The sequence below is a fragment of the Streptopelia decaocto genome, assembly GCF_964273445.1.
Source record: "Streptopelia decaocto genome assembly, chromosome: 6".
In the NCBI taxonomy this organism is placed as follows: Eukaryota; Metazoa; Chordata; class Aves; order Columbiformes; family Columbidae; genus Streptopelia; species Streptopelia decaocto.
The window spans coordinates 56,504,397-56,525,879 of record NC_138660.1 but is presented as its reverse complement, the minus strand read 5'-3'; the positions used below and the strand labels follow the sequence as shown (position 1 = coordinate 56,525,879).

Sequence of the window (21,483 nt, the reverse complement as noted above, 5' to 3'; positions counted from 1 at the left end):
CACACCTCCCAACAGCCAGCCTGCTCCAGGATGAACACACAGGATTAAGCATCTTGTCAACTATTTACTGCAACTCAACTATATAACTGCAACAAATGCCTCCAAAAACAACAGAAAAAAAACCCAATGACGACAAGGGATGAGTTGTTTTTGCTGGCTCTAAATACACTTTTAGAAAGTACAGCTCACAATAGGTCTGTAATAACCAAATGCCTAAAGCTCCACAATTATCACGTTTCAAGCAGCCCTTTGTACGCAGATCCAGCTCCTATCACTACATCACCAAGAAACAATTACAGCAAGAGTAACCGCACGATAGGAGCAGTTCTTCTTTGTCCCAGAAAGTTCATCTGTGCAGTATCATGTACAGGGCACAGCCCTTCACAATTATTCACCATTAATGCTAGAGTCACTTCAGCTGTTCCTCTGAGACCAGATTCCCCTTCCACAGACATGCTACAAACACTGAGGGGGACGGGACTGTGTCTTACCAAAAGAACTCAAGTGGGGGAAGCTGCAAAGCTGGAGATGTCACTTTCTTTATATACGTATTTTTTTTTTTTTTTTAAACACAAAAATCTAAAGGAAACTCACCTTTGAACCTGTCCAGAAACCCATCTGGAGACACTTCTCCTTTCCCCACTTCATATTTTAACATGCAATTAATGTGATTTAATAGATTGCATAATAGTCTCAGCTAGTCCATTCATTGCTCCCAGGGCTGATTGAAAGCAGCTGGATACTCCTTTGATAAGCAAACCCCAAATTCATTCCAATATAATAAGCATGGAAGAAAGCAGCTTATTAGTTACGCCCAGTGTTGTTAACTGTTATCTTACACCTAGCAGTACACACACTGTGAACACTCTTGTACAACCTGATGTAACAGAAGCATTGCATAAGAAAAGCCATGCGAACAGGATGACTAAAGCAGTGTTAGTTCTGAAGGACTCTGGTGTGAAGGCTTGAGATACACCCAACGATTTAAAATTTAATGTCTACTTTTTAGCAGTTAGCATCCTTTTATGTCTCAGCATTAATATTTAATTTGATTTTGCTTAAAAGCACTACAAACCAACTTGTTTGTTAAATGAGAAGATTAAAGCACACTTGGTGTTATTTATTTAGGTGCTGATCTGCTTTGAAGTGGAAACCCAGTGAGGACCTACCTTAAGAGCCTGCAGAAGCTCCTCCTGTAGCTGAGCCGCTGACTCGCCGCAGCCACGCTGGGCGGGAATGGAGGTCGTGAGGGGAAGTAGGCCAGCGCTGCGGAAAATATCAGGGAAACCATTCCAAATTCTAAACAAGAGGGCAAAGGAGAACAAAACCGAGAACAGATGTTAGCATTGAAAGCCTTGTTTCAGTACAGCATTGTTATCAGCCTGCCCCTGATACATAAATCCCACCACGAGTGCTTTAGTGATCTCAACAACAGAACTCCATAACTTAAAGGAGAATTTATTTTTTCCTTCCCAAGCAAGATTTCAATTTGAGATGGAGAATCAATGAGATGGAGAAATACTGGCAGTCCATCCAGTGAAAGGAGCTGCAGAGCAATGGGCTCACACATGGGAACTCAGTGCAGCAAAATGAAAGCTTTTGTTTTTTCTCTTTAAAGAGAACTGCATTGTGAAAATCTGGCCATGTTTCCTTGTGATGGAAGCAACGCAGTTCAGGTAACAGCGTGCTAGAGACTTTAAACAGATGGGACTGGGGAAGCCCCAGGGCACGGAAAGACAATTACTTGGCGCACAGGATGATCAGAGGGCTGGAGCTCCTCTCCTGTGACACAGACTGAGAAAGCTGGGATTGTTCAATGTGGAGAAGAGGAGGTTCCAGGGAGACCTTACAGCAGCCTCCCAGTACCTAAAGGGGACCTACGAGAAAGCTGGAGAGGGACTTTTTACAAGGGCATGTAGTGATAGGACAAGGGGTAATGGCTTTGTACTGAAAGAAGGGAGATTTAGATTAGATATAAGGAAGAAATTCTTCACCACGAGAGTGGTGAGGCACTGGAACAGGCTGCCCAGAGAAGCTGTGGATGCCCCATCCCTGGAAGTGTTCAAAGTCACGTTGGATGGGGCTTTGAGTGACCTGGTCTAGAGGAAGGTATCCCTGCTCATGGCAGGGGGGTTGGAACTAGATGAGCTTTAAGGTCACTTCCAACACAAACTATTCTATGATTCTACGAAGGCAAACAAAAGGTCAAGCAAGGCAGCACCTCTGACACAAACAGTATTACATGGCAACAGAATATAAAGAGAAAAGTGTAGTAGTAGCCATGGCTCAGGAATAGAAAGAGCATTGGTAATGGGGAGAAAAATGAAAGCATGCAGCTGTTTGCAGATGTTCCTCTTGTTCAGCAGCAGGTATTCTAGATCTTTGAAAAATTTCACAGCAGAAATTTGGACCTGGACCTGCAAAGCGATGAGCACTTCACAGAAAATACTAAGTAAGCCCCCTGATCTGACATTCTGAGGATAAACAACTCTACCCACAGTCAGTCTAATTAATTTGTTTTACAGGCCTTTTACAATGTATATCATGTTCTCCACAGTCCCCAATCCCAATATTTCTCCTATCCCCTTTGAAAACAAGATTCTTTGCTGCTGGAGAGAAAAATGTATAGCTGAAGTGTGTTATCTTAAAAGAACCTGTGATCTTATAACAAAGAAGTGCTCACTGACACCACAAATAAATTCCAGCAGAGCTGGATACTCGATTGCGTTTATTTTCTTTTTTCTTCTCTTTTTTAATAAATCAAGATGAACATGGCACTTTGCCAGCTCTTCTGCTAAACCAGAAGAAAATAAATTCAGGAAACTGAAAAGTAAATAACACTTGGAGTCTAAAATGATCAGCTGAAGATGGGGAAGGAAATGAATACTCCCGTTTGGTATATGGAAAAAAATGTCTACACTAAGTTTCTTTTGAAGGCATACTGGGAACGTGACAATACCATTCTTCACGATCAAATACTAAAGGATCCATTTTGAATTATGTAGTGTCTCTTTTCTTGCCGGGGTTTAATTACTTGTTCAAGGGTTAAGGGCACTTCAACTAGACCTTCTCACTGTATCTCCTCTGTTCTCCAGAAAACAGATTCATTTCTATCTTCGTGTACATTGTTTTTGAGACCATGAGCAGAGAATAAAGAACCAGCTGTAACTGATCGTCCCAGATCTAAGAAAGGGATGAGATGCTCTGTCACTGCAGGATGATACTGGACAGGGATGCAAGGCTCGCCAAAAGCCGTTTATTCCCTTCTCCTGCATCTAGGCCTACATACAGGTTTACAAGTATACATATGTACATGCATACACACACTTTAATCACGCATTACAGGGAGATTTCAGACTGCAGACAGGCATAGCCAACAAGAATGTGACCACAAAAACCCATAATAGACTTTATCCAAGGTGCTTATTATCTCACTTAATTATACTTCATTATACTGCAGTGCTGTAAGGGGAAAGCTAGGTCTTTCTCTAAAGAATGTAAGACATGTTCATAACTTTTTTAAAATCATGGTAATATTTTATAGCAGGTGCCTATCTGAGGCCTCTTCCACAGGTCTCCTCAAGATTCCTGCTAGTCAAATTGCTGCAGTAGGAGCAGTATAGCAACACTTTTTTTTTTTTTAATTATTACATTTAGCATGCAGTCCTTGTAGTACCTTCTTGCAACTCTTTAATGTTTCCCAGTGTTATACTTTCCAGGCTAACAAATTTGCCTTGCAAGCATGGCCCTCATGCATAAAAGAGCGGAATTCACTTTGGAAACTAAAGCAGCTGCCTCTATTGAAAAGTGTAAGTCTTTCATGCCATCCTAGCTTTGTGTATCACACTTGCACCTCTATCAAAAGTCCAGATACTGCCAAATACATCTGACTTCTTACATGCTGCATTCCTCCCTCAGTAGGAAACCCAAACCTTTATCTCCATCGCCATTTACTTTACCAGACTATATAAATACATTCCCAGGACAAGTTATAGATTTTAAGTAGGGCGTAAAAGTAAGTAAAAGAGAAAAGGTAAGAAACAGATCAATATTGAGACAGAGGGAGCTAAAGCCACAAAAGAGGAGCTCTTCCACAGGAGATACCAGCTTTTCAACAGCGCAACGGATGCAGCAAAGTACTTGGGATTGGGCAAGTGACCATGAATTAGTGTGCAGAAAGACAGTTCTGTATATTCCTTGCTGAGGAGTGAATCTGGAATGCCTCAGAAAAGCAATCTGAATACCATGCCAGAGTGACCTGTGGACATCAATGTAGAAAGATACCTGCATCTTTACCTAGGAAGCATGCACCCTCATGCCCAGGTAAGCCCCAAACAGAAAAAACTGGGTTTTAGAGGCACAAGCCTCCTCGATACAAAGTATTTTTCCTTCTGATAGGCTACTCATAGCATAAAAACCTACCCAAACCCAGAAACCCTCCTCCCCATCTTATCCCAAAATGTAAAGAGGCAATGAGGGCATTTTACACACACACACACTTAAAAAAAAATAAAATAAAAAGAATGATTTCACATTGATATTTAGGAAAGCACATGGCTAAAAGCTCTGGCTGCAGTGCAGAATAATTCAAGCTTCTTTATGCGGTTCAGGTAATACAATTCAATCCCAATTTGCTATATCTGTACTATTTCAGCTGTGAGCCCAAATGTGCAGAGACACAGATGACACAGAAAGAGGCTGTGGTAATTCAGCTGAGCTCTTAGTCCATGTTTGAGATAAAGGAACAGCAATTTATTAAAACACAGAAGAGAGTGGAGTTAACTGAGCAATTTCAGAATGGGTTTATAAGCAATTGCTTCGTAATCATGTTTGAGGTTAAGTCCTTGGAAAATTAGCACACTCTTGGCATGCTACTGATCCCAAGTTAGCAATTCACATCATTGCCGTCTTTTAAAAGTCATCACCTAACTTTGGAGGCTGCTTATCTAAAGCTACCTCACACAAAAACAAGCAGCTCCACCACAAACACAACTCCTTTAGGAGTTAGCAGAGTGCTTATCCCATAGAACTGGCTTTCCCACAGCATCTGAAAGGAGATGTCATACCAAGCCTGAGAACTTGCTAAAGGAGTGGGGAAGTGCGACACTTGGATCCAACTCCTTGTTCTGCCACATTCTGTAATGCCTTTACTAGTAAACTGTGAAGCCAATTTGAGCTTCATTTGAGCTTCATTCTCTGCTCAGCTGATTAAGTAGACAAACGATACCCTAGCACACCTATCGGTTATTTTTTGGTCCACAGGAGAACAGAGCTGTACAACTACCCCGAGGCAGGGACCCAGCTTCTACATCCAGGGAAACAGGGCTGAGGTGAGACAGTACAAACCCCAGGAGGGATTCAAAGCAACCTCCTCTTTGACAGTTCCTACCAATTTAAAACCAGTTGGACATTTTGCCACCATCACCGTGATTCAATGCAGGCCAGCAAGGTTCAGTAACCAGCTCCTTTTCATTGTCTGAGGAACAAAAGGGGTTGTAGCTCCTGAAAGAATGCACCCCATACAACACAACTACAACTGCAGTTGTGCAATGAAACTCATCGCTGTTCAAAGCACTTTGAAATACTAAGTAAAAACTACAGATGGAAACTGAAGAGCTGCTGTAGGATCATCTTATGCTGGGACCAATCCCAAACAGATCTACAGGATGATGCCAAACCCTTGCTGGCTCAGAAAGGCAGCAAGAGCTGTGCTGAGACACAGGGCAGGCAAGACACAGCTCAGAACCTTGGTGGCCAGAAAGATCGATCACAGTTTCTGAAGAAAATACTTACGAAAACCTCCCAGAAGAGAACAGATGAGCAAGTGAATCTCATGGGCTGCTGAAAGCTACATTTCTCATGCTACCACACCCAAAAGAGTGGCTTTACGCACAAAACTGTACTTCCTTTAGGCAGATGAATTCTTCTCCCTCCATGGAAAATCTGCAGAGGGAGAGCTGCTCTTATTGCTGGTTTTCTCCTTCCCTTATGTACCTCTCCTCAGGACAAAAGCTGACTTGCCTTCATTTCTCCTTTCACACTGGCTGTTTTCATCTGCCATAAGATTTTCGGAGCCTAAAATAACACTTCTGAAAAATGCCTTGACCAACCCCAAATTTCCTTGTTGTTCCAAACCATTTGAATGCAGTAAAAAGTAGATTACTTAAAAATACTTGCTGAAATAGTGATCCAACTTCTACTACACTTTCTTTAAGATGAACAGTAAAGTGGTTCTCACCCAACAGGAGCATTAACTTGACAAAATTTCCATAAAAATAATGTCCAGGAATCAATGATCACAAACAGCTCACTCAGTTCCATAAACCTGCCTATAAACTACACACTATATATAATTTAAGACTTCTGGAACACTTAGGGCTAACTCCTGGCTGAATTTCAGAGGCTGCAGTTTTAAGGGGAGAAAAACACAACCGAATGTGCAACTGCCATGACACTGTAAAGTTCAGCTGCTCTTAGTGCTGTCAATTTATGTTCACTAAGAATCAGACTGTAGACTCCTAAGACACTTAACCAACTTTTTCCCTAAAGCTTGCTGATAATTTTAATAAGTGACACAAAGAGCCACAGAAGTCACTGCATGAAAAAGAATGAGGACATGAAATCTAAGTTATATCAGGTGAATTTTATATCAGTGTTTTTTTCCACTAAGCTTCATTGAAAATGCTCACCACATAGCAATTATGTGGTTTTAGTTAAAAACAAAATCTAGTGAGTTTCAATTTCAGTGTTACATTCTTAAATACTAATGATCTAATCACATTTGAAAGGCATATGCAAGTCATCAATTGAGGCTGATTGAATGCAGAAAAGAATTTCACTCTGAAAGACTACTGGACTTCCATCCTTACAGAAACAAAATAAAACAAACCCCAACCTGTCATAGACACCTTTTTTTTTTTTTTAATGAAAATTCAAGATGCAAAAACCAGTTTGGAAGCCCAGGAAAAGCACAGGCTCTCCTAAGATCAGCTGATACAAACAACTGAAACACTTCATTTGGAATCAGTCTGTGCAAAAGGTCATTTTAAAATCTTTCCTACACAAAAGGGAAAAAAAAACCCACTAACCCTTCTGATGGTACAACATTTTACCACTTCATTACTTTCCATGTCAGCAGCTGTTTTCTGTGCCGACCAGCCACTAGAGGGTAGTGGTTCACAAGTACCAAACACACACGAAAGTATGTAAATTTAGTATAATTTTTTTTCTTTTTAAAAGAATTATAGATATATATATTTTTAAGCCACACCTGCATACAGCACAGCCTCAATGCGGTCCTTGATGTGCTCTGTGTTGCTCTGTGATGCCAGCAGGAGGTGAGATGTTGTGTTAGGAGACGGCACTACGAGAGGTCCCACCAGGAAGGCGCCAGCAGCGCCCAGGTAATTGAGCAGCGACGCGATGGCTGTTGCTGTGGCACGTTCATCGGGAGAAAACCACGTTGTGGAAAGAAATGGTGCCGCATTCATCACAGTTGGCCCCGCCAAGCCATTTAGCAGCTGCCCTCCGTGAATCAGCCTGGAACAGAGATGAGCAACCATAGTCATTTGGATGACAATTGCTTGCCCCCCCCCCCCTTTTTTTTAAAAAAATTAAAAGAGCATGTAAGATATTGAGTGCTGGAGATGGAGTGACTGCACAAAGAAATGAAAGTCCTGTGCAAATAAAGGATATTCTATACACTAAAAGAAGCCCAATTAGACTGAGTTGAAGAATCCAGAGCTCCTCTGTTCTCATTACCTCAGATAAATGGAGAAGCAAATGTTCTCTTGAAAGCACGAAAGGAGAGGGAATTAAAGGGACTTTCTTTGCAGAAAAAAAGGTATCGTGATAGGATATAAAAGTACAAAAGGTGTCGTAGAAGGAAAGCCTGAAATTACAAACATCTTAAACCTGACCCCTTGTCTGCATGAATTCCAACAGAATATTGAATTTAGTTATGGCAGATCCCAAACTGAAACATTTCAGCAAAACACTCTGCATATTTTTTCACTGCATTATTTATTTTTATTTACACACTCAGCTGAGCTCTGTGTGCCTACAGATGAGGAGGCCGGGCTGTTGAGGTTTCCAAGAGAATCATCTTCTCCAGCAATCTGGCCATTCTCAACATACTGTTAAGTTAGCTGAGCAAACCCAGATTTTTCTAGTTTTTCACACTCATTGGGATTTAACAGATAAGACTGGTGACAGAACAGAGATAGTACTTCCAAGTACTCAAGTTTCTAAAAACTTTGGCTTAATATTAGTACAATGAACACATACAGAAAGGACTTTTTGAAGGCTCTTCTACATGTGGAACTCAGCCAGAAACCTTCCACTTTGACTTTTCCAAAATGTGATCAGCCGTGAAAGGCAAAACCATTTTGGAATTTATATGAAAACCTCATGTTTAAAAAAGAGCTATCGAGTCAAACACAACATTGCAACCCTCCAAGGCAGATCTATCCATTGTACAATAAAATGGGGGCAGATGATATTTTCAAATTGGTGGTGGTTTTCTAACCATAGCAGGAACTCTCTGTTATTGCTGCAAGACTTGAGTTGTCAGACACAAAAAGCTATGGCCTGAAAATGGGGAAATACAAGCTAGCATTTAGGCAATGTTTCAAGCCACAAATGGTTGAATGATACACAGTGTAGTAGTAGTTTTTTAAGGCACATAAAGGAATAAAATATGCAAAAGAAATGCTGACAGACTCTTTATCAAATTAACAAGCTAGCTTTCAACAAAAAAGAATAGATGCTACTGATTTTCAATGGATTAGAAATCAAATGTTTAAACCAAGTTTATAAAAATACACAGAAGAAAAGAAAAAGCTATTACATATCATCTGAAAGAAACACTTTCTGAGCTGAGACAGAAGTAATATCCACTCTTAAATATAAGCAACTGCTACCTTTTTTTTTTTTCCTTTTTTTTCAAAGTTCACATAGTGAGGATAGATTTCATTACTATTTGCTCATGATATGCTTCAGATGGACATCACCTAGGCCTGGTCAGGCCTTTTTAATGTTTGTTAAACTGGGCCCCCCAATAAAACAAAATGATTTTTTTTTAAAGAAATAAAAAGCACTATCTAAATAATGCTCTGGTATAGGTTTCTGGAGGAGATCCTACATGAATCCCTATGGTTGCTCTCCAAGTCAGCGTACTTTGGACAAACCAAGGTAACTTTGCATACTTCGGTATTTTCGCTCTACTTATTTCACTACAATAAGTTATTCTCAAACTTATCCTAAACTGTTCCAATGGATTTGCAGAGCTATGCCGCATCCCCTAAACCACCTGCATTTCAGTAGCAAATGAGGTAACAATTGAAACATTTAAAAATTTTATTTTAGTATTTCCTCTTGATCTAGAGTGAATTTAATACTTCAATTGTGGGTCTGTTATCGTGTTCTAGGAAAAGTGCATTACCACAAAATAACCTTTATAGCCATACTAACACTTCATTTATCCTACTATGATAATATTGTTTTAATTCAAGTATGCCTACTCTATTGAAATCCTAAGGGCAAATAAAACTCACTAAAATCAGAAAAAAGTACAATAGTTCTGCAGCACCTATGGGCATGTAGGTGCCTCATCTGGTAGAAGAAAAAAGGTTTTTTTAAGAAAAACTAAACCAAACAAATTACTGAACAAAAACCTCAATTGATATATAGTGACAATCATACATACTCTTCTCATTATGTCTATCAAACTCCACCATCTGAGTAAAGGTCTACAACTGACCTCTATAGTCAATGGAAAAATAGATGTTAATTTTACTTTACAGATCCAAAGGGAGACAGTAGTACGTTCGTCCAGAACTTTAAATCTACATTACTTTTCTGTCTGAGTTTTTTTCCCAAAGAAAGAGACAATTTTTGTCTGACCGTAGGTCTCCTCTGTCGGTGTCCTCCTGCCCGCTCACTCTCCTGCCTTGCCCTGCCTGTTCCAATGGATTTGCCTTTCCATCTACTTTTTTGGCATTTACCAAGCTCGACATTATCATCCAAGGTAAAGCATCTCTTTATATTGCTTAATTTTTCAAATCAAACATATTGCAGTTAATAAACACTATTTTCAGACTAAATTGCCACAGATATACAGACTACTACCTCAAATGCCTCTATATATGATAACAGTCTAAATCTTATTTTATCTGGTGTTCAATATTGGCTTGAATTAAGCTACTTTTTCCTGAGGAAAAGATTATTTGCATTGTTCCTCTGCACATCCTTCAATCATTTCCCTGGAGAGGCAGGGACGAGAGATTCAAATCACGATTCGGTGCATTTACAAAGCTGCTGCTCCAGGAAATGCGTGTAGCAGACGCTCCATCTGACAGAGAAATATGAACACAACAGTTCTGGTGGCTTTTTGCTATTTGTTACAAACTCTTATCATCACCATGCTAGATTTTGCTCTCACAGACCACAGGAGTCTCCCCTTGTACACCACCAGTGCTAAAAATTGCTCCAACACCAAGAGACATTTGTTTCTGTTACTCCCCGATTTTCTTGTTTCTGCTGCCGAAAAGGTGCAAAGAGCAACTGCATTTTTTCCCTGTGACAATTCCAGTTTCGTTCTGCACAACAAGATTTCTTTTCCCTGAGAAAAGGGCTAACAGAACTTTAGCACAGGACTCTACATAGATGGGAAAGTATTTTTCAGACTTATTACACTAACAGGGCAATTTTCATCTGTTATTTAACCAGCTCTGCTCTATTTTCAGATGCATTATTTTTATAATCATGATATACTTATTTTCAGGTATCAAAAAGTAGAAAGTTATTGCATTCAAATAATAGGAAATAACACAAGAGTAGAAGGCTTTTTAATCACAATCACAAAAGAGAAAACTGGACAAAATGATACCAGAAATTCATCCCTGACTTACAAAATAATTGATGACTTTCTAGCTTAAAGCAAAAGTGGGGAAATAAACATCTACCCAAAATATCTTGTTTCTAACCATTCCAGAAGGCAGGTCAGGAACTCATTTTGAAATTTCAAGGTTTTTGCACACCTGACCTCCGCGCTAATGAATTTGTGTGTTCTGTCAAACTTGGAGATGAACACAAGCCCTTTACCAAAAAATACATAAAAATTATTTGAGGACTGGTAGTAAATGCCAGCATGAAATATCATGTGCCAGAGCATCACAGTAGTGGATAACTTACACATTTACATTATGGATATACCTATCTATATATATTAAAAAAATAATACACAGAGGTATATATATATACATCCCACTGCTTTGCACAAAATAAAAGTCACATTTGTTCCCAAACTGGCCTCTGAATTGCAAAAAGATAAAACAATGGATGGTTTAAATGCAGCAACAGAGAAGAAAAACTCTTTTTGTACTATATTGTCATCTCTTTTCCAAATTTTTGTCAAGCCACATTATAAATAACTTAAATTATATGGTTTTCATCACTTCCCTGAAAGAATATATTATATGAGTATTAAGAAGTAACACAGTTATACCTGCTTTATTCACTCCCTGCTGTCACTGCTGCAATATCCTAACAGGCAACAACAACAACAAAGTAAGGCTATAAATGCTGAAATTACAATATCCCTGAGCAAACGGGTATGAAAAAAAAATTATACAGAAAAAAGGTTTTAGTGATTGATGATAATACTGTATAGTTAGGATGGGAAAGAGCTTCCATTTGCAGTCAGCTTTATTTATCTTTTTCTCCATGTACAAGTTGAAACTTTTCATGCATGGTCACAGTCCCGTCAGGTATTGGATTTGTTAAGCTATTAAAAAGCTCTGTGTTACATAAACACTTTTTCTGTGTTAAAAACACAGACACTTAATGTATCTACCACAGTATATCTCATGCCTAGACTTAGGAACGTTTTACGTCAAAGAAAATCTCATTACTTTCTGTACTCAGATAGGAAAACAAAGGCAATGGTAGAGGGAAAACGACTTACTCAAGAAATTACTTCTAATACAATGGATTTAACACTAAAATAAGTCTCCAAAGCTCAGTTCTAAGATGTGTTAATTGAACTTGTTTTGGGAAGGCTAGGACTGGAGAAGTCGTTCAGTATTTTAACACTGATTAACAGGGTGGAAAGCGCATTTTCACCTTTTCCTTGGCAGACAACATAGGGAAAGGCGAGGCCATCAGCCCCAGCACAGTGCTCTGATTCTCTAAATGTGGATTTTCTCTACCAGCTTCTGATAAGCCCCTGTTCAACTGGGAAATTAGGTTCCTCAGGGTCCGAGGAGGGAGCAGAGCTCATCTCAAGAGTCTCATGAAGATGTTTGTTTGTTTTTCCCTGAAACGTTTACTACACTTTTCCTCCTTGCTGCCATGAGAATTGACGGCTTAGTCACCAATAAAACTTCTAAACAGATGTAATTTAAAAAAATTGGTAAATCAGTTTTGCCGCTGTCTGGCAAAGTGTAAGGGGCACCGAAGCTGCTGAGAGCGCTGGGAGGCTGCAGCACGATGTGAGCACTGTAACGTGCCTCTTCGTCTGGAAAAGTTGAGTAGATTAATTGCTGATCCTAACAATTACCGCAAAAAAAGAGATCCCGGATAAAGAAGTTAATGTTTTACAGAAATGGATGGCTGGTTTTTCTTTCACATGCCTGACATTTTCATTTATTGAAAGAAGTGGATTGTTCAATGCCTGTTAATTTGGAAGACAAATAAGTTTCTATAACTATTAGCTCATTGTGGGAACCACTGGAAGCAAATGAAAGAGATCCTTCCAGTGGAGGACTTCAGAGCGCTTTTCAAGTGCTATTGAATTCAGCCTCTCTACATGGAAACAAAGCAAGTAAATACCTCCTACTCTAGAGCGTCTACATTGATGTATGATGCAAGTTGCTTGCCCAGGAAAAGGAATATGAAACCTAGCTACATTATACATTAGGAGATTTATTATACCTCAGAGAGAACTGAGACCAGTTTTGTAAAGAACCACCTCCAATTTTTCACAATTGAGTTACTAGCAAACTTTAAAGCTTTTCCTTTAGACCCACAAAACTAAATACAACAAAAGAACCCTCTGTTCAGTGGAAACTTTTCAGGTGCACTTTAAGACAAAGAATTAGGGAGGTCAAGTTCATGCTTTACAGCAATTCACTGCTACTGAGTATGAGCAGAACCTGATGCAAATGCTGTCCTGTTCATAACCTAAAATAAGGCTCTATGTCTGGAAAAGGACTAGAAAGAAAGATACCTCTGGGTAAAGCAATGAATTAATCTATTAAAAATAACATTCTGAAAGATTAATTTCATGGAAACCTACTTCCTTTCAATATTTTCATTAAATTATATATTTATTCTACAAAAGCTTTATGCCTTCTGGATACTCACGGATTGAGGCCATTAGCATTTTTTAGCTTGTTTTTGATGAGGCCATTGATATGTGGCATAATTTAAAGCTGTTTTTCCCCATCAGTAAGAAAAATTATTACCAGCAGAAAGCCTGAGTCACTCTGTGGTACATTATCTCCAGCAATAAAGTGAAAAAGGATAGAGAAAAACTTTTGAAAATGTACTGCTGATCATTTTCATCAGAAACCGGTCTCACAGCACCCACTCTACAAACCATGGCCTCAGCACAGCCCATCACCTCGTTATGGGAGCGGACTTGGAAAGGACGGCATCTCCCAGGCACCCCAGCCTCACACGTTTTCTCCCACCCTTAAAGAAAACAGCAAACACATTTGCAATGGTCTGAAAAACAGTGAGTTTCAGTTTTAGATTTAAAAGCATTTGAAAAACAGAGTTACTCTGAAACTATTATTACTGAGAGCCTGCCAAGAGAGAGACGAGGATTTGCGAGAGAGGCAGCGGCAGCCTCAGGCCAAGCCCCTGACCTCTCCGTCAGCCGTCCTGACACAACAAAGGAACGAGGTGGGGGCACAGCCAGACCCCTGGCCCTACGGTGACGAATTCACTCACGTCCTCACATCATCCCACCACGTTATTGTGTGGCCATCACAGCTGTCACACGGCTGAGAAGTGGTTTTCTTCATTTAAAGCTTTATCTAAGTTTGAAGGATGAGGGCTCATGAAGTCAAAGCTTCCTTTTGGTGTTTTAGTTTTTTTATTAAAAGGTTTTTTTGTTGTTGTTCTTTTTCCTGTAAAGCTAACCCACTCTACAAACCCCTTATTAAAAGAAAACATCTTTAAAGCAACAGTAACAGAGGACACACTCATCAAATATGAACAGACCCCAAATAAACAGCATTGCTGTAAACACAAAGCAGGTAATTATATTACAGGCTAATGAAGCAAAATGTACTGAAACCTGTTATCAGAGAAAGGCACCAGGACAGGCTGCTACCAGGGCTACCAGGGGAGAAAGCTGATGGAGATTATCCAGCATAAGACAGGTCCTAAGTAGGATTTTTTAAGTAAAAGAATAGGAACATACAGGAGATACAGTAAATTAGGGAATGGGATAAACAAGACCTTTTTAAAATGCTTTTGCACATTTTTTCAGTGAAAGAGCAAGAGGGTTTTGATTATAATGCAGCAACTTCAATATAAATTCAATTAATATGAATTCTTTAAGGACAGAAATTAGCCAACAGAATGTCAGTCACAAGATTAAGACAAAGAGCTCAATGTGATTAAAAATTTCTACAGATGAGGGTAACACCTGCCATTATATGAGACTGAGCTGAAAATCCCACAAAGACTATAAATTCTTCTCCCTTCCAGCACAGGCTAATGCTATCTGAGGCCTTGTAGAAATGCTGCCCATTAAATACTGCTGCACTATCAAACTCTTTCTGAGATTTCAGAGTTTCCTTTAATATATCTAATGGATTTACCCCTCTAAGAGTTTACACAGATTCTATAAGTTGTTAATTCAGCAGATACCCCAATCGCTGGGCCAGGCAGATGACACACACAGTGCCACAGCCAAAATCCAGCACAGGAGCAAGAAGAAAGTGTATATGTAACCAAAACTGTCAGAGCCGTCCCCTGTTTCTACTAAGGCTGTTTCAGCTGAAGGAGAAGCCGATTTGGCTGCCACTCAAGCAGCAGCGCTGATGGGGCTGCTGGTGCATTGCGGGACGTGCAGCTTGGGCAGGGGCAGGCGGGACCCTGGGCAGACAGGGAGACACTTAATCACCCACCGAATCCACCACTACCATCCACAGAGAAGCAAAGCAGGAAAAATTGCCACCACTTAGAAACAACTCATAGGACTGCTCTCCTAAAATAAGAGATTCGGAGCAGAAGTTAAAAGGTAAAGCCTACATACAAAATGAAGCTGGTGAAGCTAATAAAAATAAGCTAAACTGTTAAGTTACAGGTCTATAAAGATTAAATATTCCCTATGAGAACCTACCCGTGAATATTCCTTTTTCCTCCACTTACCTCTTGTTTTGATACTACAGATTAACCTGCCTCACGCTCTGCCCAGCGCTGCAGCCGAAGCACAACCCAGCGAGTGCCATCAGTGGGGGGCAAGAGCTCCACCTCGAAACACCCTGCCGGCCCTCGCTGAGCTACGGTGTACAAACAGGTACGTTTATTCACCTTTTTACTCTTAGGACCACACTTTGGATTAAACACATCTTACATTTCTCTTCCCCAGTGAGTTAGAGAGGACACAACGTGCATCACTCTCTGTCTTAAAGTTTTACAGGGAGATTCTTCTACCATCCTCTCTTAAAAGGCCCTTTTCATTCCCTTTTAATCCCTCTTCTCCACAGCTGCTCCAGTTTGGAGTGGTTTTTTGAACACAGAAGTCCATTCAATATCGCCAGGGCATATGAGAGTCCTAATATGTCCTTTCTTTACTGAATCACCTCTTCTGAGGTGCCTTTTCGCGGTGTTTGTGCATGAGAACAGTGGGTCATGGTCATTTTAGGATCAGGAAAGACAAATAATGAGATGATCCCATGTCATTCTTTAGGATTTCAGAAATGAAAACAGGAAAATGTGGAACTATTAAAGAGTATGTCCAAAAAGAATTAAATACTCGATACAAACTAGGTTGCAACTGGATAAAAGAATGTACTAAAGATGCAGTAAGAGCAAATCTTCAAATACCATAAAGGGAGAAGTTAATATAAATACATCTAAAAGTAGGCAAAAAATTTCAAAATCCTTAGAAGTGATATCATTAAAGAAAAAGCCCTTTTACAGGAGCTACCAATTACCCGTGTGTGACCCGTAAATTACTTGGTAAATAACCGTTCCTCTTTCCACTGTCATTCTCCACATTGTTTTGTTGACTTCCCAACAAATGTTTTAATTATACTTACTGTCAAGGAGCCGTGACTCAAGGTCCTCAATAGCTACTTCTCTGTTGTGAAACCTAATGCGAAGGCCAAACCCTACCAACCCACAGCATACTAAGTTCCAATAAATTACTTAATTAATATATTCAATACAAATCACAAATTATGTTACATCCTTTACTTCCATGTCTTTAATTATCCTGTCTTTCAAAACATTTTAAGAAGTCTTACATCGCAGTCTTAAAAGTCACAGATTTATGGCTATAGGCTGATTTCATCACTTATTTCCTTCTTCTACATTTCAGTTCATATAGATTTTTGACCAATTTATTATTTTACAATCACATGTAAGACCTAAGCTGTATGTAAATGTATTCACAAACACAGAATATGAGAGAATTATGAAGTGTTATGTCGGGGGAAAACACAATCCTGATTTTGTCCATAAAAAATGGCCTCCTAGTAATGTTAACATTTGGGATAAAATAATAAAACTCTAAAAGAGCCCAATGAAAATATTCACTCAGAGAATATGAAAATATTCACTCTGTGCCAAGCAGTAGTGAAAAATGACAGGACAAAATGCAGGCAAAAAGTGGTAGCTATGCTCTTGTAACCTTCAGGGAAGGGAAGGAGGTACAAGTTCAGGAATGGTACAATTTGATAACATCTTTTTTTTAATGTTCTATATAATTTACATAAATTATGAACTAAAAAAAGTAGTTGTGGCAGACGAAGTTTTCATAAGGAATAATGGTTCAAACTCACTGTCACATACCTGGCACATTTGACAAACCCAGAAGTGCATGGTACATAAGAAAAATTCTTTCTAACCTCCTTTTCTGTACATTCCACACATTAAACTCATAGGTTAATGGGCTGGGAAGGAAAGCAGGTGAGTAAGCGCAGATGTGTACGTGAGAGGGACTTTACTCATCCATGTATAGGACAGTTCCTCAATCTCACATGCAAGTCCATACTTTCACATTTCCACCATGCACTCCCACTTCAGCCTTCACTGAATGTATGCATTTCTGGCATGGATTCCCTGTTCGGTTTTAGGTCACACACTGGCAGAGAATGAAAATTCACCATAAGGAACAGCTGCTTCAAGAGACACGCTCAAATGTGCAATCTGAATTTTCCCTCATATAAGTCACGCATGGACATGAGCATCAAATGAACTGAAAACAGAGGTTAAGGTTTGTGTTTAAAACATGACTTGGAGAACTGGAGATAGTCTTAGCCTGGTGCTACAAACTACAGCCAAAAGAATAATTACAGACTAGAAAGGAGCTTAAGAACACACTTGGATATTACAGGCCTGTGTGAGATAAGCAGCATAAAGCAGCCAGGATTAAATGTCAGTCTTAACGGTGATTTCCTCACGTCTGTGATTGCTCTGATAGGTGATGGGCTTCAGTAGCTCTCCTTAATGCTAAATTACAAGAGCTTAGGGAGCAGAGACAGCTACAAAGTAGGAAAAAAACCCTAAACCTGACAAACCTCATGAACTTTCTAGTAATTTTATGTATCTTAACTCTGACATAATTGTCCCATGGAAATCCTTCAGTACGTTACTGCAGACTACCCAGGGACTGAAGGAACATATTACAAAACACGCAAAAGCGTTTAAAGAAATTCTAGTTACACTGGCTTCTGAAACGTATTAGCTTGTGTGTGATCTTGCCCATCTGACTGGCTCTGTAATGTTCAAATTGTCATATTAATGCATAGACACATTCAGAGTAAGCGCCAAGGCATTCAGCAATAATGCTCATCTCAAAAATATTTTATTTGGTGTCATGCTTCAAGTAACTGATGAAAATAGGCCTTCAGTCTTGGCCATCAAAACAATGCAGGTCACCTGGTATAACATCACACAATCTGTACAATTATTTACAATATTTCAAGAAACTTTCACTGGAAACCATCCTTTTGCTTCACACAGGTATAATTCATTTTCTGTAGGTTTTTAATCAAACTGTGCAAAAGATCAAACTACTTCCTCAGGTAGAGCTGGAATTCTTGAAAGTGTCATTTTTGGAATAGGTTAAGAAAGCAAATTTATCAGTTTCAGCTGGAGATGATGCATATTTTCATAGCATGAATAAATGAAATTAGTAACCTCTTCCATCAGGATTCTGCTCCTGGTTTTTTTGGCCTATATAGTTTTCAATAAAATGTATAATCATATTTATACATCTCATCAGGCTCTATACAGTCCACAGCCTTTCTTTCCCTAGTTAAAGAAGCTGTTCTTTGAATGTTTCCCTTTAGGCATTCATTTCATTGTTCTCCTAGGTCTCCTTGCTGTGGTTACACTGGAAAACCTTGTTTAAAGGTGATCAGAGCATGTGGAAACTCTCCTTCCCACTCCCCAATCTCATTTGGGAATTTCTTCTCGGGTTCTTGCAGTCTGCATCCTTGCTTTGGTAAAGCCTAGGGCAGCACAAGTCTTTTGGCATAAATCATAACTGGAAAGCTACATAAGACAGAACATTTCATTACATTTAAGCCATCTCAAGCATTTAAAATATCTATGTATTTAATCCAAGATTGGTCAGAACAGGTGAACTGGATCTTGAGGACCCCTTAACATCTTGAGGAAAGGTAAAACAAGGACACAATGAGGACAGCTCTTCCCAGCCACCTTAACAGCACATTTTTGCCTTAGAAGGGTCACTGTGAAGGGCAGCACTATATGGTTCGTTCAGCCTCCCCTGCTCACAAAATCCTTGAACACCACATTGAAAGGGGCAACGCTAGGCATCTAACATCAGGAGCACCATGGGTGATTCCTTATACACTCATTAAGTACCTAAGAACTGAAATTGCCTCCCCCCCCTACTCAGCGGACTGCACTAATTTACTAAGCCATTCAGTACATACTAACTACTTACACCTGATCTGGGCTAGTTTTACAGTCAATGTGCTTATTACATTCTCAGTCCCATCTCCTGAATCTCTTCCTTTGTTTTATTCATGGTACCCAGTTATCCACCTTCTGCTTCACACCAAACATTTTCTTTTTCAACTTAAAGGTTTTCAAGTTGACTTTCAGGGTGAGCAATACTAAGGAAAAAAAAGAACTTGCTGAAATAATACACAGACAGCCTGGAAGCTGATTAGAATTCAAAGAAAAAAAAACACCCATAAAAACCTTTCAAAAATAAGTTATTTTCTTAGTGCTTACATATTATGTAAGCATAACTAGTGAAGAGCTAGTGCTACTACTGTTTTTAAAGGAGAAAAATGTAGTAACGCCTGTACTCCTTCCTCCTTCCACATGAGAGACAAACAAAGTTAAGTGAACAACTAACGATCCATATTCCCTGGCTGTACAAAAATAAGTGCGAGTTCTGTACTTCCTGAGGATTCCCAAGCCCAGGATATGTTGATGGGACAATTGAATTGTTTGGATCATGTGATTTTCAGGAAGGAATCTGCCTCTATCACAAACTCTTTGATTGCGTGCGTACAGAAGGCGTTCAGTTCAACCACAGAGAAAGTACAAGGCTACTTTGGAATGCAGACTGGATGAGACTACATGAAAAAGGACATTTTGCATAACTTCATCTGTCTCGCTGCACAATCCTATACATATGAGAAACATGAACTAATTATTTAACATTTGCATACAAATTACATCTTTTAGGGTTTTGCGGCATAGTTCCTTGTGTGATCTTGGGCCAGCTTCTGAACCTCTCTAAATCTCTGCTTCCTTGTTTGCAAAACAGATTAGTATTAGTTATGCAGGATGGGGTGAGGCTTCATTAACTTGAGTTTGTAAAGGGTTTTCTCATCTTCAGATATTATGTAGAAGAAGGACTAGAAAAATCCATTGAGAAGCATGTAAGCCCATGTCCACACAACAAACATTTGGTGTATCAAATTCATACAGAAAATTTGTACTAACATTTCTTTGCAGTAGCAGCAAAAATTACATTAGCAGAAAGTATAAAATATGTATATTAAAAATAACTTACTTCTTCCTAATTTCTAGATCTGAAACTGGAACGCATCTCAGGCCAGCTCCCAATACCATGAGAGATGATGTTAGTAACACAGTTACTCGTAGACCTAAGATACAAAAAACAACAGTATTTTACAAGTCAGCAATGTTGCAAAAAAATTACCTAAATATATGTATTTGCATGTAGTTTCACAGAAGTAACACATATCTCTTCCAAATCATAAATGCTTTGGTGCTGATGTGAATTACAGTACATTATGAAATCATGTGTTATTTTCTATATTACACTCCAGAATCACAAAGGCTGATTGTTGGCCCACTATCATACAGGATTGTACCCACAATCTTACAAACATTACTGGAAGTAATAAAAGCATCATCAAAATGTACGACATTCCCTTTAGAATCAGAAGTATCAGGGAATATGCTGCAGTCTGTGATCTGAAATCTAGGTAGATCCAAAGAAAAATCTAGACTTGTACATTCTTTTCCAGCCACTTAATGAGCACAGACACAGCACTGCTATTGTTTTCCTTCATAATGCAGATATGCATTTCATCCTGAAGAATAACCATCTATTCAGGGTGAAAAAGTGCAAGTATTTTTTTGCAGTCCTTGCAATTAGGCCAGGTTTTTGCTGTGCTCAGCTCCAATTGTCAGAGGTTGTAAATATAGCACATTAGAAAAAAGGTGCAATTGACCGATTCCTTGAATGTTTTTTTCCTCATACTGCGATGCTCAACTGAGAGCACTTAGATTAGAAACAGCTTTATCTTATAGCCACAATTCCTTTGCCAGCAGTTTACTCGCTGCTGCTAAGGTGTTTCCATCAGCAAACCGAAAGAGAATGGTGACAGCTGAGGGGCTTAACCTCCAGAATCTTGTAAAACACCAAAATCATAAATATGTACAATTAAAAACTGCTTGATACAGTCTATATCTGTGAAGCCATAAAACTTGAAACAATTTCACAGCAACAAACAGAAAATAAAGGACTTCCAATTTCTTAGTGGAATGTAATAAAAACAACTAAATGAGGACAAACAGGCAGTATCTCTAATGTTTAGGTGAAATAGTAACTACCCAAAACACAAACACAAAAAAAACAAGCCCCTGTGAGAACCCACCTAACAAACAATTTTGATTTTTCTAAAACTGCTGATTTTCAGAGAAGTGCTCCCTCTGTGTTAATGACTCTTGTAATCAGTACAATTCAACCAGTAGTCACATTAAATATTTTGCCTCCATGTG

General features: G+C 39.1%; 1 protein-coding gene across 1 annotated transcript in view; it reads right to left on the bottom strand.

The window, feature by feature from the left end:
* The window catches only part of SLC49A4 (solute carrier family 49 member 4), a gene marked incomplete at its 5' end in the record, with an annotated part of 65,339 nt that overhangs the window by 25,422 nt on the left and 18,434 nt on the right, over positions 1–21,483 (bottom strand). The window contains 3 exons of the mRNA XM_082055356.1: positions 1,170–1,299; positions 7,271–7,539; positions 20,246–20,339. Coding sequence (XP_081911482.1) covers positions 1,170–1,299; positions 7,271–7,539; positions 20,246–20,339 — 493 coding nt within the window. The remainder of the gene's footprint in view (positions 1–1,169; positions 1,300–7,270; positions 7,540–20,245; positions 20,340–21,483) is intronic.